This window comes from Molossus molossus, unplaced genomic scaffold, assembly GCF_014108415.1.
Source record: "Molossus molossus isolate mMolMol1 unplaced genomic scaffold, mMolMol1.p scaffold_m16_p_3, whole genome shotgun sequence".
NCBI lineage: Eukaryota > Metazoa > Chordata > Mammalia > Chiroptera > Molossidae > Molossus > Molossus molossus.
Genome location: NW_023425366.1, coordinates 106,614,085 through 106,639,876, shown reverse-complemented (window position 1 = coordinate 106,639,876; position 25,792 = coordinate 106,614,085). Strand labels below are relative to the sequence as shown.

The following is a 25,792-nucleotide window of genomic DNA, read 5'->3' as shown; positions in this document are numbered from 1 at the left end:
GGATTTCTGGGTACAATGTTGAGTATATCTGGGGCACAGATTCTCAAACTCAGCACTGTTAGCATTGTGGTTGGATGATTCTAGCGCCCGGTGTGCTGTAGGATGTGGAGCAGGGTCCGGGACCCTGTTCGTGGTCCACTGCAGTTGTGACAAGCACATGACCACTGGGGACAAACCACTGGTCTCCAATGAGGTCCAGGAATGTTTGTTTTTAATATGCTAAGACTTGGGGAAATTCTGGTTTGGAAACTGCCACATTCTGCGAACTCAACAGGCGCAGCAAGAGGTAGAACCGTTATTGTCCTCGCGGGTGTCTCTGCATGGCTCAGTGAGTTCCAGCTCTGGGCAGGGCCGAGGCAGGAGGGTGATAAATGCTCCCTCTGCTTCCCGAAGCCCCCAGCCCTATCCAGAATGGCAACCTGTTTCCATCCCTTCCACTCCTCCAGGCCAGCACCCTGAGCCCCTCCCCCTTTCCCCCTCACCACGCCCCCAGCCCAGCTGCAGAAAGTACAAACAGAAGGTGACACGATGGTTAAACACATCGCTCTGGGGTCACTAGAGCCACCACATGGAGACGGCATGCTGCTGCCCAAACCGCTAACCCAGGGGAGGAGGGGACAACAGTGCCAGGCTGGTAACCTGAGGTGCCCCTGCCGACTCATTGGCACATAACTGAGCTGGCTGCCCCCGTGGAGCTTCTCGTCTCTTGGCCGGGCTCGCAGAGTGTGGTCGGGACCAGCAGCATCAGAGTAGCCAGGAGTGTGCTAGAAACAGAATCTCTGTAGCTTCAGACTTGCTGAGTCAGAGTTGCATGTGAACGAGATCCCCAGGGGACTAGGAGGCTCTGTCTGAGCACAGGGTAGGATTCTGCTCTCTCCCAGGCTGTTTGCATTGGCTTCCCTGAGGCAGATACCTCCTTTGTGCAGGTGGGGAAACGGAGGCACCTAGGGGTGAACTTGCTTGTCCACAGACACACACATAATGAAGTGTAGGGCTGAAGGTCCCAGCCATGTATTCCCAGCACCAGCCTCGGGCTTTTAGCACCAGCCCCACCCCCACCCCACTGCCTGCCTGGTTTTGTTTCTACACAGGTGCAGAAGACACAGCAGGTTTCACCCCTCAAGGTTCCTACTCCCTCAAAGTCCCCACTTAATGTCTTTCACCTCTGTAAGCGGTTGCTGCAATGGTATTTTTTTAGACCTTTTTTGGTGGCAGATTGAGAGCTACCCAGGGACCTCCTTAAGTCCATGTTAATTTAGGCATAAACTTGGGTGACATTTTCGCTCTATTGTCCATGCAGAAAGGATCTGCTGAGCAGAAAGAGGGCTGTAGGGGGAATATTTGACCTATTCAAAAGGAAAAAAAAAAGATTTCCCACTTCGGTAGAGGACCTGTGGTTGCCCTCGTTGCAAAGGACCTCATCATTTCGGGCAGGTGCAGGTGGCCGCGGTGGTTCCTGGGGGCTCCGCCCGCCCAGGCGGCAGCGTGTGTGTTCCAGCCCCGCATCCCGCGGACATCGTGGCCTCCGAGAAGCACAGGCTGACGCAGGGACAGAATCATGTGCTCCCAGCTCTTTCTTTCACAGTAAACAAAGATCAAGAATGTTCCCCAACATTTAAAATCAAGAAACTGCTGCCTGTAAGGAACTCGGAGTTCTTGTTCAAAGAACTCCGAGGAAGAGAACGATAAATATAGAAATGTGCCCTTTTTAAAGATCCAGCTATGATCAAAGAATTGTGGACGAGGAAAGAAGGCCGCCCTGCCGCTGAGTCTGATTCTCTGCCCCCAGAAAACCAAGACTTAGAAGCCCGTTAGGAGGCTCAAGGGGGAAGTAATGATAACAAATAATAATAACATAATAACAGCAGCTAACACTATGTGCCAGACTCTATAAGTACCCAGATGATACCCATTTTAAGGATGAGGAAGCTGAGGTCCTCGGTGACTTGCCCAAAGACATACACAGTTGAAAGTAGCAGGGTGACGATTTGAACCCAGGTGGTCTGTCTTTCTAGTGACTGTAAAGGAACTGAGCTGACCACAGAGGCGAGGGGTCCCAGGGGTTCATGAAGCAGAGAAGACAGGAAATGTTCAGAATAACACAAAAGGTATCTGTTACCAGGAGCTTCTGGTTTACTCAATTAGCAGCTGGATCCTTGGATGATATAGTCGAAAGAGCTTGGGTTTGAGGGACGTCAGATTTGGTTCAAGTCTTCTGCCTGTGTGAGTTTGTATGTATCACTTCTCCTCCCTGAGCTCAGTTTCGTCATCTGTGAAATGGAACTTGGAATGCCTGCTTCGCAGAGTTGTTGGGAGGATTAGAGGTGATGACATACTGAAATATCCTGCATCTAGCATGTGCTCAGTAGTTGTCATTGTTGCTAGCTATCCACAGCAGCAAAAACAATGCTACACCAAACTTTGGTCAATAATAACACTAGAGCATAAGCTCCTCAAGGGAGGGGGGCTATGTTTGAATCATTTCCATCGCCCTAGACAGGGGTCAGCAGACTAATCTGAGCCAAATCCAGCCCATTGGCTGCTTTTGTACGCTCTTTTGTAACACAGCCACATCCATTCATTTACTGTTTTGTCCATGGCTACTTTCACACTACAACAGCCAAGTTGAATAGTTGCAAAGCTGGAAGTATTTATTATCTGGCCCTTTACTTAAAAAGTGTGCTGATTCCCCACCCAGACCATAGTATAAGACCTGGTAGATAACAGGTGCTCAGAACTTTATTTTTTTAATCTTGGCTTGGTCATTACTTTGCTGTGTGACCTTAGATGAGTCCCTTTCCTTCTCTGGGCTCCAGTCTCCTTGAAAATTTGGCGTACATAAATGGCCTTTAAACATTGCATCATAATCACCAGGGAAGCGTTTTGGGATGCAGGTTCCTAAACCGCATCTCCAGAGATGCTGACTCTGCTGCAATGCCCAGGTGGCAATAGGGGGTGGTGGGGACTGTGGTGAGCTGAAGAAACCACACCCATCTAAAGGGACAGCTGCTTTTCAGCTTTAAGCAGTGGTTGCCATATAGGAACATGGGCCTAGGTTTGCTGGATCTATTTCCGTTTAAAGAGAAGCCAAGAACTGTTGCTGTGAAGTCTTCTGCTTTTTAAATATTGCCAGCTAATTCAATTTTAAAACACTGTGCTGGACAATTAAAATATATCCTTAGGCTGCATTTGCCCTAGACCTCTAGCTAACTGATTTCGAAGATCCATCTCAGCTACAAACACCAGGGTGTGATTTATTTAACAAACACTTAAATGATGCTTCCCAGGTGCCCATCATTGCTGCAAATGCTTTACAAAGATTAACTCATTCCACTCTGACACCCTGATTGTCCATTTCATTTTACAGAGGACGAAGGTGAGAACAGAGAGGCTAGTCAGTGTGGGAGCTGGAATCCGGCTGCAGGCAGGCTGGGGCACAGCCCTGCCCCAACCACACGTGGCCCCCAACACACACACACACACACACACACACACACCACTTGCTGACAGCAATCTTTTTATCCCTTGAGCACAGCAAACAGCCCGGCCTACCTTCTTTGCCCGCAAGTTCGAAGCCGTGGTGAATCAGGAGATCATCGGGCAGCTGGACTACTACCTGTACGGGAACTACCCTGCCGGCACCCCTGGCCTCCGCTCCTACTGGGAGAACGTCTACGAGGAGCCCGACGGCACCCATAGCCTGAGCGACGTGGCGCTCACCTTGTACCACTCCTTCGCCCGCCTGGGCCTCCGACGCGCTGAGACCTCGCTGCACACGGACGGGGAGAACAGCTGCAGGTGAGCAGGGAGGGCGACGTAGGGTGGGGCAGGGACAGACGGGAGCGAGAAGGAGGGTGTAGACCTTCCTCGGCATTAGGGGCTGCACCTCCTCTGCATGCTTCTCCCTCTCTTCCTTTACCCAAAAAGCATTTACATGCCTTGGCTGGTTTGGCTCAGCGGTTAGAGCGTCAGCCCATGGACCAGAGAGACCTGGTTTAGTTCCTGCTAAAGCACATACCTTGGTTGCAGTTTGTCCCCGGACCCAGTTGGGGTCGTGTGGGTGGCGGCCAGTCGATGTGTCTCTCTCACATCAATGTTTCTCTCTCTCTCTCTCTTCCTCCTTCTCCATCTGAGGATAAATGCAAAAAATGTCCTTGGGTGAGGATAAAAAAAAAAAAAAAAAATGGCATCTATGCAACCATCCCAGTGTTCAGAGCATGTCCTGGCCATCCATCCCCCGGCTAAGCCATCGTCAGTATTTTACCTTTTCAGAATACCAGATCTAATATTTACCCAATTATTTCCTTTCAGCCTTTATGCTAAGCATATATATTTTAGAAGGAAGCTCTATGTCACCGTATTATATAGCTGCGTTTAACTTATATGGAAGGTAACCATGGAAATACAGAACTTTTTCGTTTTTTTACCTTTTGTTATGGAAAATGTCAAATACATTCAAAATAGGGGGTGTAACCCCATGCTCCCGTCACCCAGCTCTGGCAGTGACCAGTCCCCCTTCATCACACCCTCCTCCCGGATCAGTTCAACTGAGGCACATCCCAGACGTCACAGCCCCTCAGCCATAAATATTTTCACATATGTCTCTGAAAAAGAAAGACTCCATTTTAAAACATAACTCTACTGTCATTACCACACCCCAAAATGTGACCAAACGCACTGGCAACATGCAGAACTAGTATTTAAAACGTCTTCCAATGTGCCTCAGAATTGTCTCACCTGCCACTAGCGGGTACCGGCTGACACTTGAGGAAAGAGTGTTCTAGAATGTATGGAAAGACCAGGGGAAGGTAGGACAAGAATTGAACATATTGCCCTCCCCTCCGCCGTCTTCCCCTAAGCCAAGCAGCCCTTTTCATCCTGTTGGCTTTTCCTCTGTTCCCTAGCAGTGTGCGGTGCGGCTATTTCCATGTTTGCAGCAGGAATTCGGAGTCCTGGTCGGCCCTGTAACAGCCCCTCCCCGCCGCTCTGCAGCTTCCGTGGCACTAATGATCCTTTTTAATGCCGTAGCTGTTCCGCTGAGCAGAAACTCCAGAGTTTGCTTAATCCAGCCCTTCCTGTTGCTATTGTCAGTAATGGGCCATTGTAAATAATGTCCTGATGAGTATCTTTTTGCAGAAGGCTTCTTTTTCTTTCCTCCTTTTTTCTCTGATTATTTTCTGAGGCTGGGTTTTTAGAAGTGCCTCTGAGCATTCTCTCTCTCTCTCTCGTTCTCCCTTCCCCTCCTCCCGCCTCCCTCTTTCAAAGCAAATAGAAAACACAAATTTTCTGCCAGTCTCTCTCCACGGAGGCTTCCCCTGTGTGCCCCTCCCTGCCCAGTTCTTCCCTCTTCTCAGGAACTATGGCCTAAAAGCCTGAAACTACGGGAAGGTTTCCTGGCCGGGACCTCCTGCATGGCCGGCTGGCTTTGTGCAGGGCAGCCACAGTTGGTCTTCATCTCCTCGTGGCCTCAGCCCTCTCTCCCTGCAGGTTCTGACTTAACGGCAAACCCAGGGTAGTCCTGGCCAGTGTGGCTCAGGTGGTTGGGCGTCGTCCCACGCGCCGAAAGGTTGCCTGTTCGATTCCCGGTCAGGGCACACGCCTGGGGTGCAGGCTCAGTCCCCAGTAGGGCTCGTGCAGGAGGCAGCTGATCAGTGTTTCACTCTCACATTGATGTTTCTCTCTCTTTCTCTCTCCTCCCTTTCTTTCTAAAAATCTATTTTTAAAAATCTTAAAAAGAAGAGAAAGAAAGCTCAATGTGGGTTGGGAACCCAGAGTCTACTCATTGAACTCAACTCTTATTTACTACCTGTTGACCTTGGACAAGTAATTGACCTCTCTGACCCTCAGTGTCATCATGTGTACATTGAAAATAATAAGCCTTACACCTAAGGTACTGTGAGGTTTAAAGGAGCTAATCCTCAAAAACAGCCTTCTGATTTATGTATTATTATCTTCCCCGTTGGAACAGTGTTTTACATACAAAGTGCCGTTATTATTAAGCTGCCAAAGTCAACAGGGAGTCTGGTGTGTGAGCTACACGCTCCGGAGCTGGTTACATGAACTGCTCCTTGGTCTCTCTGTGCGTTCTTTGCCTCCTGCCCCAACTGTCCCTGCACGGCCTGCCCTGTCCTTGTCTCCTGTCTCCGAGGGCTACATCCTCCGTGACGCTTGCTGTGAGCTCCCCTGACAGCCCCCTCCCCCACCCCGCCCAAGCCAAAAGTGGCTCAGACTTACGTCCCACCGTCCCAGTGCCCATAGCAGCAGGACCTTGGGTCAAGGTCAACGGTGAAGGTCTTCTCCCCCTGCTAGTCTGGGGACAGCACCCTTGCAGAACCACAGTACGAATCCCCAGTAGAGAGCCCAGTGCCACGGTTGGGAGCTGAATGTCGTTCAAGAATAGCCTTAATCCCAGGCTGCTTAGCATTTATAAGGTAAATGATCTTATAGGAAATTCCAAGACACCCCCAATTTGTTTAGGGTTGTTGAAATTTTCTCCCAGCACTTGTTTGGGGATTTAGCAGGCCATCAAGGTGCCTCCGGCCTGGAATCCTTTGACTTCTTGTTCATTTTTTATTATAATAGAATCGCTGTGCCTTGCTGTGGGCAAAACCAATATATTTATGAATATGAGGCTGAAAATAAATCAGGACAAAGGACCCTTATCCCAAAAGGCAAAGGAGAGTAAATTCCCACCCCTAGGGCATCTGGCGAAACAGCAAGTGAAAACTTTACTTCAAGACTCTCATTTCCTTTGGGCACTTCATGCAAATTGTGTCTTTCCAGTCTGTGGGATGACCTTTCATAAAAATAATGTTCATTGATTTTTTTTTTTCCTCATTATAAAATAACTCATGCTTGTTGCAGAAATTTTCGAAATGGCAGATTGAGAGAACAAGAAAATACAGTTTGCTTGTGAGCCGCCCTCCAGAGATAAAGATGTCAGTGTTTTATTACAAGTCCTCAAATTCAAGCGCCCTCCTGGGCCGGGCAGGCAGCCTGTGTCCACCAGCGCTGGCCCCGCAGCGGGCCTGACGGTGCCAGCCGGACGCACGCGGCCCCGGTGCTGAGCTGGGCACACCCTGCCCTGTGGGACTGTAGACATAGAGCCACTTTTCAAAACAGATGAGAAATCTAGATTTTTGTGAATCTCCTCCTTTTTTCAGTGCCCACTTATTTGAACAAGAATTTGGGTGAGATGAGTCTGTGGCATCCTTTAGTTCTGTTGCTTTGCATCTGGTTAAAACAAACTCCCTTCTTAATTTTAGTTAAGTATCATCTACAGTCAAGACCAGTAACAGAAGGCTTTGTGCTCAGTCCTGGGTTACATGTATCCCAGATGTCCCTTGGAAGCAAAGGGTTCAAGAGAAAATTCTTCTAGAATGTTCTCTCGACCAACAAGTATAGCTTGAGCATCTACCATGTGGCAGGCTCTGTGCTAGGCGCTGGGCACTCAGCCGTGACCCAGACAGACCAGGCCCCTCCCATTCAAGTGTGAAGACAGACCGTGTCTAAGATCTGGTAAACAAGAACAAAAGATCAGTAGAGCCCTGGCCGGTTTGGCTCAGCGGTTAGAGCATCGGCCCATGGACCAGAGAGACCCGGGTTCAGTTCCTGCTAAGGGCACTGTACTTCTATTGCATTTTGTCCCCGGCCCTGCTTGGGGTCGTGTGGGTGGCAACCACTTGATGTGTCTCTCTCACGTCGATGGTTCTCTCTCTTCCTCCCTCTCTCCCTCCCGCTCTCCCTCCTGAAGATAAATGCAAAAATGTCCTCAGGTGAGGATTAAAAAAAAAAAAAAAAAAATGATCAGTAGGGATAAATGCTCTACTGGGAATGAAGGCAAAGCCACATGATAGCAATAAGTTGGTGACTTAAGATTCAGCAGTCGAGAAAGGTCTCTCTGAAGTGGTCACACTTAAGCAACAATGATAAGACAGCCAGCCATGCAATCTAAGCGGAGAAGAGCATTCCCAGCACAGAGAAGGTGCTGTGCAAAGGTCCTGAGGTGGAAATGAGCTTAGTGTGTGCAAAAATCCCAAATAAGGTCCATGTGCCTAGAAGGTGGTGGTTTGGGGCAGAGGGAAACAAAATAAGGCCAGAGAAAGAGATAGGGCTTTGTCGACCAGGTGCAAAATTTAGATTTCATCGTAAGCAGTAAGCAGAGCCGCCTGAGGGGTTCAAGCAGGGGACGGTGGGTGCGGCCATTATGAGGTTATCGTGGATGAAAGGAGGAGGGAGACAGGTACGGAAGCTGTGCAAAGGCCCAGGTGAGGTGTGCCAGTGGCCTGGACCAGGATGCTGGAGTGTGTAGGGCAGTCGAGGATGGACTCAGGTGGAGATGGACTCACGATTTCCTGATAGAAGGGGAGGGAAAGCAGGCAATCAAAGTTGCTTTCTAGCCCTGGCCAGTTTGGCTCAGCGGTTGGAGCGTTGGCCTGCGGTCTGGAGAGACCCAGGTTCAGTTCCCGCTAAGGGCACGTACCTCGGTTGTAGTTTGTCCCCGGCCCTGGGTGGGCAGTGTAGGTGGCAACCACTCGATGTGTCCCTTTCACGTCGATGTTTCTCTCTCTCTCTCTCCCTCCCACTCTCTCTGAATAAAATATCAAAAAATATCCTTGGGTGAGGATAAAAAAAAAACAAAGTTGCTTTCTAGAGTGCTTGACCAATGCTCATTTCCTTGATCCCTTAGCACAGTGGTTCTCAACCTTCCTAATGCAGTGACTCTTTAATACAGTTCCTCATGTTGTGGTGACCCCCAACCATAAAACTATTTTCATTGCCACTTCATTTTGCTACTGTTATGTCATAGGCGACCCCTGTGAAAGGGCCGTTCGACCCCCAAAGGGGTCGTGACCCACAGGTGAGAACCGCTGCCTTAGCAGGCCCCCTTCTGGACTGCTCCGGCTGGAAACTTGAGTTGACTCCCATGCCAACAAGCTCTCCTGTTCTTCCACCTCCAGTGACTCCACCGCCTTACAGAACAAACACTGACAGCGTACTATTTAGCTACTGCCATAATGCTGCATAACGAACAAGCCCCAAATCAGTGTTTGGAAATGATAAGCGTAGACACAGAGCTCCAGTTTGCGGGTCAGTTGGGCGGTGTTCCTGGTCTCAGCTGGCATCTCTGCTGAATCTGCAGCCGCTGCCGGTCGGGAGCAGGGCTCTGTGGTTCATGGCTGGTGGCTGTGCTCTGCCCCAAACGTCTCATCCTCCAGCAGGCTAGCCCAGGCACGCTCCCAGGTAACCTAGGAGTTCATCTTTGATTGCCTGCTTTCCCTCCCCTTCTATCAGGAAATCCTGCTGTTTCCTCCTGAGTCCCTTCCTCAACTGCCCATGCGTTGCCAGCATCCTGGTCCAGGCCACCGGCACACCTCGCCTGGGCCTTTGCACAGCCTCCTTACCTGTCTCCTTCTTCCTTTCGTCCACGATAACCTCAATGGCCACACCCACTGTCCCCTGCTTGAACCCCACAGGCGGCTCTGCTTACTGCTTACGATGACATGCTCAGCTGGTCCACGAGGCATGTTCTTATCACAAAAGAAAGGAGATGTGCAAGGCTTCCTGAGGCCCTGGCTGGGCCGTGGCATGGCGTGCCTTCCAGCACATTCTGTTGGCTGAAGCCGGCTCAGGAGGGGGGGAATGGGCTCTGCCTCAGTGGGGCAAGGAACCTGCCGAGTCACGTGGAAAAGAGTAAGGAGACAGAAGAGGGGAAGAGATGGAGGCATTGCTGCAGCCAACCACGAGACTGTCATGACTATCTATGTCCAGTGCAGTGGCCACTAGCCGCCAGTAGGTATTTAAGTTCAAATGAACGAAAATGGAATGAAATAAAAAATGCAGTTTCTCCATCACACCAGTCGCATTTCAGGTGCTCGGTAGTCACAGTGGCCAGTGGCCGCTGCAGGGGAGGGCACAGCCGTAGAACGTCTCCATCTCTGCACAGAGTTCTGCAGCCGGTCCAGGGCGGGGCTTTCAGCTCCCCTCAGACCCAGAGCAGACCTGCGTGAGCCGTGATGCCCAGCCGGCGGCCTGGAGAGGGTACAGGCTTCTTTCTCAGCCCCAGGGGCCTTCCAGGAGCGAGGCAGTGAGTTCTGAACAGGCAGAAACGCAGGAAGGTGCTTCCCCAACTATTATAATTGGACACAAAGACTTGCGCCCCAGATCAGCCCCAGAGGGCAGGAGGCTGAGCAGAAACAGTGATTTGTGGAGCACTGTTATTAGGGAGCCACAAGCACCATCTGAGTGTGTGCGATTTACCTGCTGCAGAAGCCGGCGGCCTTTTTACTCTACAGGTGGGAGAGACAAGCCCGGCTTATCTGAAGCCCCCTCCTGCACTCCCTTCGGGGCATCTCTGCTTAGTTTCCCTGCCCCTTTCTCCCAGTGAGCCATTGCAGAGCAAAGACACGCATCTCAAAACAACAGCTACCTCTTCGTGTATGAATCCGTGGGCCTTGAATTAATTTTTCAGGACGGTACCCAGTGCTGTGACTGAGAACGGTGTGAGCGTAAATCAGTGCAACCTTTTCTGATCAAGTTAGACAGCAGACATAAAGAGCCCCTTAGAGATGAGAGAGAGAGAGAGAGAGAGGTGTTTTAGAAACCAGTGTTGCTCAAGGATGTTTAGTGCAGTATGATTTAGAATGGCCAAAAAATAGAGATCAGTTAAACAGCCAGCGATGGGACATGGCTCTGTAAATACGGCATTCCATGTGTAGAATAGTGTATATGTGTATCGCACTGTTAGAGACTTTTCAAAAGCATACTATGGGAAATACTGTGAAGCAAAAGCAGGCTATAACCAGTATGTGTATGATGATCTCAGCAATGTCAGATTTATGCAAATATATGCATAGAAAATAAGGCTGAGAGGAGATATGTTAATATGACATTGTTTGCACACCGTTGTTGCTTCCCGGTACCTTGCACCAGAGGGTCAATAAATATCTGTGAATTGATATCATCTATGTAAAGAGGCATCAAGTGTAGCCATTTTTGTTTTCTTGATTGTGCTTTTGTACACTCAGCATACTTTACATGTAGAATCAACCAAAAGGCTATTGTTAGTAGTTATTGAGGTCAAAGATACCCGAGATGTGATAAGCATTGTAGAAAACGGAGGTGATTTTAGGAACGAGGCCAGCTTGGTGGTGGGCACCCCGCTGTGAGCCTGCACATCTCCAGCCCTGACGCGTGAGCTCGTGTGAGACTGCGTGTTTTCCAGGTACTACCCGATGGGCCACCCAGCATCTGTCCACCTCTACTTCCTTGCTGACCGCTTCCAGGGCTTTCTGATCAAGCACCACGCTACCAATCTGGCCGTGAGCAAACTCGAGACCCTGGAGACGTGGGTGATGCCCAAGAAGGTCTTCAAGATCGCAAGCCCACCTAGCGACTTTGGGAGGCTTCAGTTTTCCGAGGTAAGAGACCAGACTGTCATACTTCACCGCCTCTGCATCCCCCTGGCTGGGTCCTGTCCCGTGATCTGACACCTGTCATTTGGTGATGGTCCACAAGAGAGAGATCCCTCTCACTCCCTGCTGTATCCCCAGCACATGGAAGAGTACGTCGCATTTATAGACGCTGAATAAGGTGATGGGATTAGCCAAAGAATATATATGCATAGTCCATGGACACAGACAAGAGTGTGGTGAGGGCCGGGGGAGGGGGTGGGGCCGGGGGAGGTGGGCACTGTAGGGAGAATGGGGGACATCTGTAACAGTGTCAACGACAACAGCAGAGCTTTCTGAATGAATGAGTGCCTGCGCTTGGCTGGCGCTCTGGAAGGAAGGGGAAGCTTGGCCAAGCTTGGTGAGGGTTGCCCACACAAAGCTCCTCGTGGGATTTCTGCCTTCCCCACATCGGCAAGTGGCTAGAGCAGGGATTCATCCCTGGAGTTTAGCACCCTCAGTGAGTTTGGCTGCTGGCCGAGGGGCCAGTTTTAGAATGTGGAGACTCTTGAGGGATGGGAGTGGACTGGGGTAAGTATCTCACCCACTCACATTTTCCTTGCCGGTCTTCTTCCAGACGCCGGTAGCCTCACCTGGCCGACCTGTGCCCTACCGAGTGGGCACTGAACAGGCACGGGTGGGAGTTTCTTGGGAAGGCACCGTTTTCAATTAAGGCTCCAAATGGATTGGCTGGGTTTGAGCTGCCATGGGAGCCCACTCCATAAATTACTGGTGCCAGGGGGCAATTAGACACTGCCCTGGTTGGAGTCTGTGCTGGGGGCCCAAGCGGCCAATTGAAGACATTAATGTCCCATTAGCGAGATGGATGCCTGATGCCTGGGCTCTCCCTGTTTATCAGCCTGCCGTTGGGGAGCCGGGCACTTCTGGCAGTGACAAATGACACTGGCCACTCGCGGCCGGTGATTTGTGAGAGTTCCTACTATAGTTCTGGTACCCTTGGTTTTGAGAGCCACCAAGATCTCTGGCAGAGTACCAACTGGTGACACAAGGAGCCCTGAATCGGCCCGGCCAGTGTGTTGGTGGTTTGGGCGTCCAGCCCGTGCGCTGAGAGGTTGCTGGTTGGCTTCCTGGTCAGGTCACATGAAATGTAACCTGGACAAGGAGGGAAAGAACTGCAGGGCCGGTTCGTGGGCTGTTGAGAAGTCCCCTTGTGTCGGCACAGTCCCAGGGCTGTGCCTAGGGCCTGGCTCATGGCAGAAGGGCAGCTCAGATAGAGTTCTCCATCCCATGGGAGCCCCATGCTGGTGGCTTGGAGAGTCCCCAAGAGCCTATGATATGAGAGGTCCAGAAGGAACAGCAGTGAACAGACAGACCAGACCCTTGTCAGGGAATTGCTCTCCAGTGGGGCAGCCAATGAGTGAGCAAATAAATGAACAGAGACATCTCAACTAATGGCAGCGTTAGGCAGAGAAGCTGAACCCTCATGTAATTCCGTACCATTCATCCACTTGTCAGTAACTGTTGGAGTCTTGTATGCAGGGCCAGGGTGCATAGAGAGGTCCGTGTGCTCAGCCCCTAATCGTTCGTGACATAGATAGATGATGGATAGACAGATTGATAGCTGATGGGTAGATATAGAGATAGAGATATATCGAGCACCTACCATGTGCTCAGCGCTGATTTGGGCACTAGAGATACACTGATGAAGAAGCCGGATACTGTCCCTACTCTTGTGGAGTTGACAGTCTTGAGCTAGGGAGAAGGACAACATTAAGGGCTGCAATACTGTGCAAAAACAAACAAAAAAGCTGCGATGAGCCAATGCTTAGAGAAGTATCTCAGTGGTGCGTCTAAGCAGGGAAGGCTTCCAAGTAGAGGTGACATCCTGGCTGAGGTGTAGATGATAAACAAGAGCTGGCCAGGAAGAGGGTGGGGAAAGTAAGGCGGACTGTGCCAGAGAGAGGTGGGCACAGACACAAGATCAGAGGCGAGAGAGCCCTTCTCAAGGAGGCGCTGAGAGTGCTCCAGGGGGGCCTGGAGCAGGGGTGAGTGGAGAGGAGAGGGAGGGGCAGAAAGGAACAGACCCAGAAGGACCAGACCTCACAGGACAGCGTGAGAGACCAGACTTAAGAACAATGAGATACCGAAAAGGATTGCACTTAGAATCAGGTTTCTTCACAGAGACCTGTAAGACTTCAAGGTGGAGCTTGAATCCTGCTCCCTCTTTCATTTGTTTCTTCAGTCTGGTATCATTGTAATTTCTACTGTGTTCCAGCCCGTGTGCTAGGCACCAGCGTCCGCCAGAGCAGCCAGCCCCTGCCGACCCACAGGGTGGCAGAACATGCCACGGTTTCACAAGTCTATGAGGGACGGTGCCCCTGCAGAAATGCCGCAGCATCACTACCTCCGCTGCCCGTAGGACCACTCTTTAGGCTGCAATCTAATAGTCTCCCCAGCAGGGGGCAGATATTCGGCACACGTGTGTTAATGAATGAGTGAGTGAGTGAGTGAGTGAGTGAACAAATGAATGACTAGGAGGCAATACTTAGGAGTAAATAAGAACAGTCTTTGGGGAAAGACTTCCTGCATTCCCCTGCTGGCTTTGCCCCTCGCTGACCATAGCAAGTTATCTAACTGCTCTGAGCCTCAGTTTCCTCATCTGTAAGATGGGGATGAGGACCAGAGTGGAGTTGGGAGTGAGTGTTAAGTGAGTCGATGCATCCAGATGTTTAGCGTTATGCCTGGTGTACGCTCTCGGTACCTCCCAGCCGAGGCTGTCTGTGTGAGGAGAGGACACAGTGACTGAGAACCTGGAGAGAAGAAACCAGCTCCTGTCTGCACCTTACATGTGGAACCTTGTCGGGGTGTAGAGGAGCTACCCTCACTTGCACCCTGGCCTGCAGACACACACGTTGGAGGTGCTGGCCATGGAGAGACCTCAGAAGCAGTGCGAGCTGTAGGGTGTGTTTATCTGCCACCAACGTGCTCCGTGCTGTGTCTTCCAAAGCATTAAATTAAACCTCCTGGGCAGCTGAAGACCCTACTTGAATTTGATTTGAAACAGTAACAGAGCTCACTATCAGGGATCTCTGCAGTTAATTCCGTTTTTGTCAAGTCATTCAATCGGCAGATACTGAGCACCTACTGCGTGCCAGGCCCAGTGCTGAGCACCAGGAGAGAGCAGCGGACGCAGCACAGGGCGGTGAGCAGTTCAAGGACAGTGCACAAGGTCGTCTGGCTACTGGGTGGAGAATAGGCTGCAGGTGACAGAGTACAAGGAGGGAAGGAGAGTGGATTCGTGGAAGGACAAAGCCACGGATCCACTGGCTGGTGGGAAGGGTGCTTGGACAACCATCTCCCATCCATAGGGTCCAGCTCAGAATGCTCCAGGGGGGCCAGAGCTGTCTCTTCCTGGGAAAGCGTGGGAACTCTGCAGATGACAGGCGATGCTGGCGAGCCCTCTCTTTCTCTGGCATATGACCGGGCAGCTCCAAAACCTGAGCTCCAGTCCTGATCAGAACAGTCTCACTAAATGGAGACGGGATCTGGGACACCACGGAGCACAGTGGAAGCAGCTGTACCTATTGAATGGCAGGGTGTGTGTCTCTTTGGAATGGCCTGCAAGCAGGGATTCATTCATTCATTCTTTCATTCAGGACACATTTTGCCCCCAAGTCATACATCAGGGGCCAGGCAGAGGAGGCCCAAAGGTTTAGTGAACGGACCACAGACCTAGTAATCCCCCAACCTGGGTTCAGATCCCAGATCTTCTGCTTACTGCCTCTCAGACCTTGAACAAGTAACTTAATCGGAGCCTCAGTTTCCCCACGTCCTCATCTGTAAAATGTGTCTATGAAGCCCAGTAAGCAGGCTCCCAGGCCTTTGCGTGACCCAGCACCCTCGCTCAGGCGCAGTGATTTCAGGACTCACTCTCCTGTTTCAGGTCGGCACTGACTGGGATGCCAAGGAGCGGCTCTTCCGTAACTTTGGGGGTCTCCTGGGGCCCATGGACGAGCCGGTAGGCATGCAGAAATGGGGGAAGGGCCCCAACGTGACCGTGACCATCATCTGGGTGGACCCCGTCAACGTCATCGCGGCCACCTACGACATCCTGATTGAGTCCACTGCCGAATTCACCCACTACAAGCCCCCTTTGAACTTGCCCCTGAGGCCTGGGGTCTGGACAGTGAAAATTCTCCACCACTGGGTGCCCGTCGCAGAGACCAAATTCCTCGTCGCACCTCTGACCTTCTCCAACAGGCAGCCCATCAAAGCGGGTGAGTACGCAGTGTCTCCAGGGGAAAAGAGCCCACCCGGGGCGTCGTGGGTCCGTGGCCTGAGAGGCAGGGCTGCCCAGACGTGGGGAGGGTGGGCCACTTTCGAGAGCAGGGCCGTCTGCTCTCAGTGTTTGCTTTCTACCTGCACACTGAGCTCACGTCGTCTGTGAATTGGATCACTTTTTATTAGATGCTCTCCCCCTGGACTCCCAGAAGGCGCTGATCAGATTTAAGACAAGATGGAAAATAAACCCAGGAAGATACTGAGTTTTGGCAAATCTAGTTCACCGTCTAAAAAATGTTAATTAAAACAGGAAGTTCTGTTCGTCAAAAAGACGATAACACTAGGTCGGCGATTTTCAACCGGTGTGCCACATGAATTTTTTTATTTATTTGTTTAATCCTCAGCTGAGGATGTTTTTCCATTTATCTTTAGATACGGTGGGCGAGGGAGAAAGAATGAGAATCGTGGATGTGAGAGAGACACATCGATCGGTTGCCTCCCACATGACCCAACCAGGGTGTGGGACCGAACTGCAACCCAGGTACGTTGTCTCTGACCGGAATCGAACCTGCAACTCTTCAGTCCGCAGGCCGACACTCCAACCTCTGAGCCAAACTGGCCAGGGCTGCCACACAAATTTTTAAAACATGCGCTGACAGTTTAGTCAGGGCACTGACCTCTTTTCCCGTCGATTGTCAAATTGAAAAATGACAACAGCCGACACAGCAGTAGCCTCCCTGTATGGATGCATTCAAATTCTATCTATTCTTTGGTCAGATTGGCCACAAATACAATATTTTTTTGGTGTGCCACAGAATTTTATGATCAGTGTGTGTGTGCCCTGAGAGGAAAGTGGTCGAAAATTCCTGCACTAGGTAAAAAGACACACCACAGACTCGTGGAAAATATTCGCTACACGTAATAAAAATGCTCATGCTCAGAGCATATAAAGAAATTTTATAAATCGGAACAAGCAGTAAGCCACAGGCCAAGTCTGGCCCACGCCCTGTTTTTGTAAATAAAGTTTTACTGGAACGCAGTCACACCCATTCATTTTCACATTGACTGTGTCTGCTTTGGGCCGACCATGGCAGCGTGGAATAGTTGAGACAGAAAATCCCTGGCCCGCCAAGCCAAAAATATTTGCCATCCGGCCCTGAGTAGAAAAATTATTAACCTCTGTTGTAAAGGAGAAAAAAAGGAAGAGAGAACATAAATGGGCCCCACACATATAGAAAGATGCTCAGCCTCATGAATAATGAGAGAAATGTAAATTAAAGGTAAAAAGAGCTCCTGCTTCACCCCCATGATGTTGGGGAACACTGGGAGGTCCAAGTGTCACGGTGGGGAGGTGGTGACCGTCCAGTTAGTGTTGCTGGGACGGCCTGGCATTTCCTAATACAGCTGAACGTACACTCACCCCACCGCACAGAAATTCCACCCAGGGTAATGCTCTAGAGACTTGGGCAGAAATAGAGCCGAGATGTTCATAAGGACACTGACCTGGACACAGTCATGGGAACGGTCAGTGTGGCCTGTGCAGACCGTGGAGTTTGCTACACGGCGAGCGCACCGACGATGGACATTTGCATGAGGCTGTCTCGAAAGCATCATGTTGGTGGGACACATCACGGAAGGAATCATAATGATGGTGTGTGTATTTAAAGTTTAAAACCAGGCCAAGCCAGCAATAGACTCACTCAGGATTCAGGTGTCTGTAGAAAGCGGAGAGGGAACTGAGGGGATTGTGAACAGAATTCAGGATGGTGGTTTCCCCTGAGCACGGAGGCAGGCAGAGGGATGTCCGACCCATCACGGGCCTGCCTTTGTGTTCTTTTTCAGTCCGATAGGATTACTTTTCAATTTTCTCCTCTCCTTTTGTCACTGGGAATGACTGCTTCCCCATTTAACCCTACCCCCAAGAGTAACCGCTGCCAAGAGCTTGGCGTGCATCCTTCTACAGGTTTCTCAACACTTTTAAAGCATAAACATAAACACACAAAATCAACTACAAACACATTGTCGTTCTGTAAAAACAGAATGATACATTTCATAGTGAAACTTACTTTGGTCACTTTCCAAGTCAGTATATATATATAAAGCCACCAACTGCAGACTATTCCATTGGATTAAGGACCCCCAATCCATCTGTCCCCATCCGTGGACATAGCTTCTGTCATCATAGATAACACTGCAAAATAGATCCTGAGTCCTAGCTGGTTTAGCTAAGCGGTTGGAGTGTTGGCCCACAGACCAAGGAGATGTGGTTTCGATTCTGGTCAAGGGCATGCACTTCGGTTGCAGTTCATCCCCAGCCCTGGTTGGGGTCGTGCAGGAAGCAGCCAGTCGACATTGTCTCTCTCACATCGATGTTTCTCTCCTTCCCTCCCTCCCACTCTATCTGAATATAAATGGGGGGGGGGGGGAAGTATCCTCAAGTGAGGATTAAAAAAAAAAAAAGACCCTTGAACCTAAAACTATTCATGCCCATGCAGACACGTCTATAAAATAGATCCCTAGAAACGGGATTTCGGAGTCTCTCCGGATTTGAAATTGTTTGTCTCCATCTAACAGATCGCAAATCAAACGATCACAGCCTCTGTTTACTGAGTCCTGAGCTGGTGCCATTTAGCCCGTGATGGAAGGGGAGGGGGACGGAGACGTGGGGAGGGGGTGCCTGGGGTCCTACAGAAGGGAGTGTCGGGATGGATTCTGTCGACTGCTGCTGCGCTTCTGTGCTGAACAAGCAGAAAGAGGCTGTGTTTTCTGGAGAAGGAAGTCTGCTTGTCCACTCTGCTCCAAACAGACAAAAGCTCCCCCAGAACTGCCTGGGCCAGTGCACAGCCACCAAGGGCCCTCCAGTGTCCCTTGATCAGGTTCCCGTCCATGGCATCTCTCGGGATCTGCACAGCCAGATGTAGGGGTGCGGTGGAAAGAGCGGGCTCCTCTTGGATCGGGTGCACCTGTGGGACAGAACAAAGGAGGGTCCTGAGTCCAGTAAACAGCCCAGGCCCTTCACTGGGTCCTGAGTTTCCCAGTTTTTTTCTCCTGGAGTTTCTGCGGATGGCGAGCCTTTCCCACCCACGCCCGACGTGAACTGGGGGTCACTTCACCCCCCTGGGAGCACCCCCGTCGTCAGTAATTGTATCTGTTAACAACGTTCCAGTGACAGGGAACACGAAGGTGGAGCCGTGCAATTTGTAAAATGATTCATCAAGAGTAATTTGCTACCGATGCGTCCCTAGTAATCTCAAGAAATCTGACGAGGTGGAATTGGGGAAACTTAATTATAGAGACGGGCACTGCAGGCGGAAGCTGTACAAGCACGTCCCGCGCGAACCCCGGGGGGCTGTCTGCATCGCCACAACGTTGGGGTTCAGGGGTTTGTTAGCGGCTCCCCCCGCTTTACACGCCGGCGCTTTCGTGTTGGGTCGGTTGGGGTATCCCCCGTTCCCCATCTGCAGGATGGAAGCACAGGGAGGCTCTGGGAGAGAAGTTGGGCCTGGACCCAAGAGACCAGGCTCTGCTCTCCTGGCCGATGGCAGGCTGCCCACCCTGTGCCGGCATCAGGGAGCGGCAGGCGAGGGCCAGCTTGCTGGACACGGACCTACCTGACTTGAAAGGGAGAAGCTCTGCTAAATCATAGCAAGACGGGATATATGCTCATGCCTGCTGGTCTCCTTTCTCCCACGTGCTCCCCTCCAAACCACAGAGCCCCGTTCCCCAGGTCCCCGAAGCTTTGGGAACACGAGGAATGGCTTTCATCTGTGTGTTAGTCAAGGAGCAGACTTTTTTGTTTGCTTGCGTGTGTGTGTGTGTTTCCTTTATTGATCTTAGAGGGACAGGAAGGGGAGAGGGAGAGAGAGATGGAAATATCAATGAGAGAGAAATCAACTGGCCGCTTCCCGCATGCCCCTCACTGGGGATTGGGCCCACAACCTGGGCATGTGCCCTGACTGGGAATCAAACCAGTGACCTGTTGGTGCGTGGGTCGATGCTCAACCACTGAGCCACGCCGGCCAGGCCAAGGAATAGTTTTAATTCAGCTGGTTTTCCCATTGCGTTTAGAAGGGTGGTTGTAGATGTGGTCTTTCCTCCCACACATTAGGAAACAGTCTGGGCCCCCCCCCCCAGGCCATCCTTTTCGCCAAGGGCGCTGGCTCTGTCATGCAAACGGGAGTCATTGTCTTCTGAACACCGCTTTCTCGGATAAGGAGGTTTCTTCTAATGCTCACCAGGATCATTAGCTGGTGTTTTTTAATATATATATTCTTGTGATTGACAATAAAATAAGCGGTGAGTGGAAATTTCTTCAACATGGAAATGGCTAGCTCCTTGCCTTCAGCCCTGACAGCTACACGCTCTGCTCCCCCGTGAGCCAGGGCAGCGGCACGGCGCCTCTCGTGCGTGCGTTGTTTTACCGCTGACAGTGCCCATGAACTTCTGTCTGGGACTCTGGCCAGCCCAGCAGGTCCAACTGGTGCAAGGGTGAGTACCCCCTTTTTACAGATGGGGAAAACAAGTCTTTGAAAGACTGGCTCCCAGATGAAAAACAACCACCAATCAAAAAACAAAAATCGGAAACAAAACTATTGCTTTAGCTTCCAGCTGCTGTCTGAGCCTGCGGTAGGTCATCCTGAGGACAAACACTGGCTTTGGAGTCATCCGGTCTCCGGTTGAACCCCGGATCTGTCTCTGTTTCCCCATCTGCAGAAGGGTTCCAGTACCACCAGCCCCATAGTGGTGCATGTGTGTATTGTGTACTAATAACACCAACAAGGGTCGTTCAAGCCAGCCCTTTCCACGCACGCAGCATATGCTGGGCACCATGTTAAGCGCTTTGTGTGAGCCCACTTCATCGCTGTGACGCTATGAGGAAAGTATTGGTACTCCACCCATTTTATTGATGAGGAAACTGAGGTGCCAGGCGTTGAAGTCAGAAGTCACACCCCTGGTGTGTGGGACACAGGGAGACTCAGACAGCCTGACTGCAGTCTCTGAGGAGGGGGTGCTCAGCAAGGCAGGGCCCTTCTGAGGGCCCGCGGAACCTCCCACCCCACTGTGGTCCAAGGGTCTGCTCTCCGAGACACTTCCCTGCAGTCTGTCTGTGCACCAGCCATGTCTGGGACCAGAGCAGAAGCACTGTGCAGAGTTCACAGGGGCACTCGGAGCCTGGTGAGGAGCCCTGCTCTGGCTGCCGAGACCAACACACCTGGTTCACCCTGGCTCTGACTCATCACCTCTGTGACTTGGGAAAAGATGCTTAATGGGGCCGTATGCTCACTGTTCCCTCTGTCCAGAATTCTCTTCCCCAGGGTCTGTAGGTGGCTTCTTTCTTCCTTCACATTAATCAGCTCTCAGCCCAGATGTCACCATCTCAGCAAGGTCTCCCTTGGTCACCTCATCTAAAATAAACACCTCTGTCACTCTCTAACCCAGGAATCAGAAGGCTTTTGCCGTCAAGGGCTAGATACTAAACATATTCAGGTTTGTGGGCCACTTATGGTCTCTGTCTCACTACTCGGTTCTGCTGTGGTAGCACAGACAATATCTACCCAAATGGGCAGAGTCATGTTCCAATAAAACTTTATTTACAACAGTAGGTTGGGGGCCGGATGTGGCCCAAGGGCCATAGTGTGCCCACCCTCTGCTCTGACTCAATACCCCATCGATTCCCTTCATGACATTCATTACCGATGGAAACAACCTTATTTATTTGTCATCAGTCTACACCCCTAGATTGCAATCTCCTTGACTGTCTGGTTCCCTCCACCCTATAGAATAGAGCTTGGCACTTAACAAATAAATCTTTATCCAATCAATGAATGGATGAACGCCTTGCAGGTAGTAGATGTTTAGTAAATGTGCATGGAATGTAATAATGTCTAGACTGTAGAAGGTGCTGCGTAAGTATGTGCTGAATGACTCAACGAATGACCTTTGCTCTAAACTGGGCTCAGAATGTCTCGGGCTCAGTTTGTCTGTCTGCAGTGGGACTGAGAAAGTGACCGTTCATGAGGTTGCCCGTTGAAGTAAGTGGTGCTGTCCCAGTGCCCGGCGAGGCGCCAGGTTCCCGGCTCGTCTGCTGACACGATGGTTCCCTTTGCTTTCAGAGGAGGCCCTGAAGCTGCACAACGGACCCCATCGCAGCGCCTACATGGAGCAGAGCTTCCAGGGCCTGAACCCCGTGCTCAGCCTGCCCATCAGCCCGGCCCAGGTGGAGCAGGCCCGGAGGAACGCGGCCTCCGCGGGCGCCGCGCTGGAGCGCTGGCTGGACTCGCTGGTGGGCGGGATGTGGACCGCCATGGACGTCTGCGCCACAGGCCCCACCGCCTGCCCCGTCATGCAGACCTGCAGCCAGACGGCCTGGAGTTCCTTCAGTCCTGACCCCAAGTCGGAGCTGGGGGCAGTCAAACCCGACGGCCGGCTCAGGTAGCACTGGGCGCAAGTGGGCCACAGCGGATGTCCAAGGGAACACAGCCAGAGGCCCGGTGGGGCCGGACCCTGGCCTCCCACCCTGGGGGTGCCTTCTGTGGGAGGGGCTCTGCTGGCCATAGAGTGATGGAGAAGGAAGGTTCCGAGGCCAAAGCAGGGTCTGCCGATGACCTGCATTTGGCAAGCCGGCTCCTGGAGGCGTGGTCTTACCTCTTCTGGCCGATCCTCAAGTCCTACAGGGTCCTTGTCTTCCCCCTCCAATGACCCAACCCCCCAGACAAGTGATTCTCAAACTTTTTACTTTGAACAGCAGAACTTTGTTTACTAAGTGCAGTCATGGGTGGAAGTTCAAGGTGCAGACGAAATCCAGGCTGCTCTGGTGGAAGCTGGGGCGGGAGGTTCTTTCTCAGAGCTCAGCCCGCCGGGCAGCCCCTTTGCCAAGGGCATCTTCTAAGGTACCTCTTCAGAACCCAAGGGCTCTGCAAAACCCAGTTCGAAAAGCACTGCCCAGACGGTGGGTTTGATCTCCGGCCCCCACCCTTCAGCTCATCTTCCCCCTCCTCGGGTCCAGGAAACCCTCGCGCCGGCCCTGAGCTAACCGGCCACTGAAAGGCACGCTCATGGGCCCTCCCCGGGCAGGCAGCGGGCACAGATGGCTCCACGCCTCCTACCAGCCCTCTTAGTCATTAGGTGAGCAGGGAGGCCTGTGCTGTGACACGGCCCGGGGCCACCGAGGGGTGACTGCCGCCCTCCCTCCAGGGAACATGGGATGACGAGGAGCAAGGAGTCTCCAGCCCTCCGTGGGCCAGGAGACCAAGCCTGTGACCTTGTTGATCCCCGACAGTGGGAGTATTGGGGTCCATGAGCACGAAACTCGAGGAGACTCTTTGCAGCTAAACTCCTGAGCTGAACAGCACAGCAATATCCGCCCCCTGCCCGAGCCTGTTCGTTCTGGCGTCCCCAGACCTTTGGGAATCGCACACTCGGTGCTGCTGGGAGTGACCAACTGCATGGACCAGACTTTTCACACCCAGGAAAAAGCATTTGTGATTTGGTTTTTTAATTCATGCCCTTCCTTACCCGAGCTGCCCATCCGCTGTGCAGTGTAAGAGTGGGAAGCTTGAGTGTCCTCTGGTTTACAACCTGAACAATAGTGTTACTCAATGGCCGAGCTACCGGAAACCTGGAGGGTCTCCTTGCCATGTGTCCCATGGAGGGCCCCCCTTCTCCTCTGACCCCACCCTCCCCCAAAGGACAGGGTCCCCTTGGACAAGTCTCACCCCTGGTTGCAAAGCATGCACCCCAAAAGACCCAGTCCTTGGTGTGTGTCTCTCCAGCATGAGTCTGAAGGTACTGCAGTTCACCCCAATGACCTTCCAGCTGTTGCCCCGACCACCCCATCCCCCACCCAGCAAGGCAGGATGTCCAATGGGCAATGGAGGATACAGAGAAAGGACACTTTAGATATTTATTATTTATATGTTTTAGTCGATGACTAATTAGTAGGTGCTGTTTTTGCAGCTTGTCAATTGTGTTGTCTTAACTGAAGCTGCCTTTATTCACAAAAGGCCCCCAGCTCTTTTCCTCCCTCCTCTGTCCTCCCCATCTCCTAGTGTCTCTCTCTCTCTCTCCCCCCCTCTCTCTGTGTCTCTCTCTGTGTGCCTGCCCCACGTTCCCCACGCCCTCAGGACAGCAGGGGGGTTGGACACCATGAGGAGACTGCTCCAACCAGCATGGTCCCCTGGCTGAAAGGGGCTACCTTGGGAACATCGGAGCCTTGCTCCGCCTCAGACAGGGTGGTAGCCCGGTCCAGCCCTCCAGTTCTGGGGGTGGGGGAACTCCTGAGCCCTCCCCGCTCCCCGCCCCAGCACAGGCCACCGTGTGGAGGGAGAGTGTGCCACCACAGAGCTCGGGCTGTCCCTGCTCCCCCCTCGCTCACCTCCCTCGGCCAGTCTGCCCCTGAGCCTGCAGGAACACGACAAGCTGACAGGGGAGCAGGCGGCTTCGGGAGGAAAGGGAATCCATTTTAGGAGGAGGGTGGCTGGTTCAGGAGATGGCCACTGTCTGCAGGGGTTCCCGCGACCTCAGAGTGGCTTGCTCAGAAAGCCCCCAGCCTCTGGATGGACTTACAAGCGGTGAGAGGCCCGTGCCATACCCTCCTCTGGCCAGTGTCCCTGCGCCTGTCCGAGCTGCCCAGGGGGCCTCTTTTCTCCCTCCTCCCGGGCCACTAGGACTTGGTGTTTACCAGTGTCATGTGCAGTGGCTTTGAGGGCTGAGCCCCGACACGGCCCTGGGCCTAGTGTGCACCTGCGGCTGCTGCACAGGGCCTTCCTGTGCCCGCTGACATTGCTGACTTGTTCCCACTCTAGAACCAGTGGAGAAGGGGCAGAGCTGGCTTATTCTGGGGATATCCCTCCTCCCCCACGTCCCTGTCCCGGGCTTTAATCGCCACTCCCCGCAGTGAATTCTGGGACACTGGGCAGTCATGCGGATGTTCCCTAATGCCCTTTGTTTCTAGACAGAGAATAACTTTGCAGATGTAACACTGGGTTATAAAAAAGAGAGACAGGATTCCAAACAAAGCCCAGGATGATCTGAGAAAAAGTGATCCTTTCCAGGGCAAATAGTTCAACTCATTTGTTGAATCTGCCTGAGAAGGATTATTAGTTAGAGGCCACTGGTCAGGCAGCCTTCCGCAGTGGGTGCCTGAGACAGGTCTCCGGAAGCCCCGTTCCAGTCTGCGGAGGCGTGGTGAACGTGGCGGAGGCACTGGCCAGGACTCAGGCTGCAGGGAAGCTGAAAGGTAAGTCAGGGTCAGCTTGGGGGGAGGGGGCATTCAGTAGGCTGTGACAGCCTGCACGGTTTCCCAGCCAGCACAGTGACAGTCAGGTGGAGCTCAGAGCAGACAGCCCTCCCAAGTCCCCCTTCCCAGGCCATACACAAAGCACCGTCTCCACGGCGTGAGCAATTCCCACGTTTCACAAGTGCGCCCATTCACGCCTCCCTTTGGAGAAAGGCCTTTCTGATCGAATCGGGAGTCATTCCGACTTCATTTTCCGTTGTTGGGTGCAGATTGCAGCTACTCTGGCACATGCCTGTGTGTGGTCTGTGCGTCTTTCTGGTGTCTGGTTTCCAGGTGCACGGAGGTCGCTGGCTGGAATCTTGATTTCTCTGCCAAGAAGGAGCAGAATAGAGGAGAGCAGTAGGTCTGGGTGTGGGGTGTGAGCAGAGACCCCTTTCACAGCCAAGTTCACTGGGAAACGGGACACAGGCTCCCCAGCAGCACCCAAGGGGGATGCACTAGAAAGAGCTGTTGGCAAAGGCCTGCCAGGGCAAAGCGGCACTCGATGGTCAAGGTCACAAATGCCTTTGGGGTCTGGGACACAGAGACAAGTGAGGCAGTTGGTGTGACACAGTAGCACGTGGTGGGGATGGGGTCTGCAGGCGCACGCATGACCTGTCCAAAAAGAGCAGCTGCTCCTGAGTCCAGCCCGGCGGAGCCTGCGAGGGTCTTCCAGTCTGGTGAGGGAAGCCAGAAATCCAGATTGTAACAGGAAGTCTGGTTTTTAAATGTCGGCAGCTTTGTTTTTAATGGAGGATGGGCACGGAGAAATGCCACCGTTCAGCCCGGGCACTGGTGGCAGCCGCACTCTGCAGAGGTGGTT

The 25,792-nt window shown here is 52.2% G+C and overlaps 1 protein-coding gene across 1 annotated transcript in view; it reads left to right on the top strand.

Annotated features, from left to right (window-relative positions):
• Positions 1-23,744, top strand: part of XYLT1 (xylosyltransferase 1) — a 299,188-nt gene extending 275,444 nt beyond the window's left edge. Inside the window, exons 9-12 of the mRNA XM_036280267.1 lie at positions 3,536-3,798; positions 11,225-11,420; positions 15,355-15,688; positions 21,806-23,744. Of these exons, the coding sequence (XP_036136160.1) occupies positions 3,536-3,798; positions 11,225-11,420; positions 15,355-15,688; positions 21,806-22,128 (1,116 nt within the window). The 3' untranslated portion in view covers positions 22,129-23,744. The remainder of the gene's footprint in view (positions 1-3,535; positions 3,799-11,224; positions 11,421-15,354; positions 15,689-21,805) is intronic.
• The last annotated feature ends 2,048 nt before the right edge of the window (positions 23,745-25,792 follow it).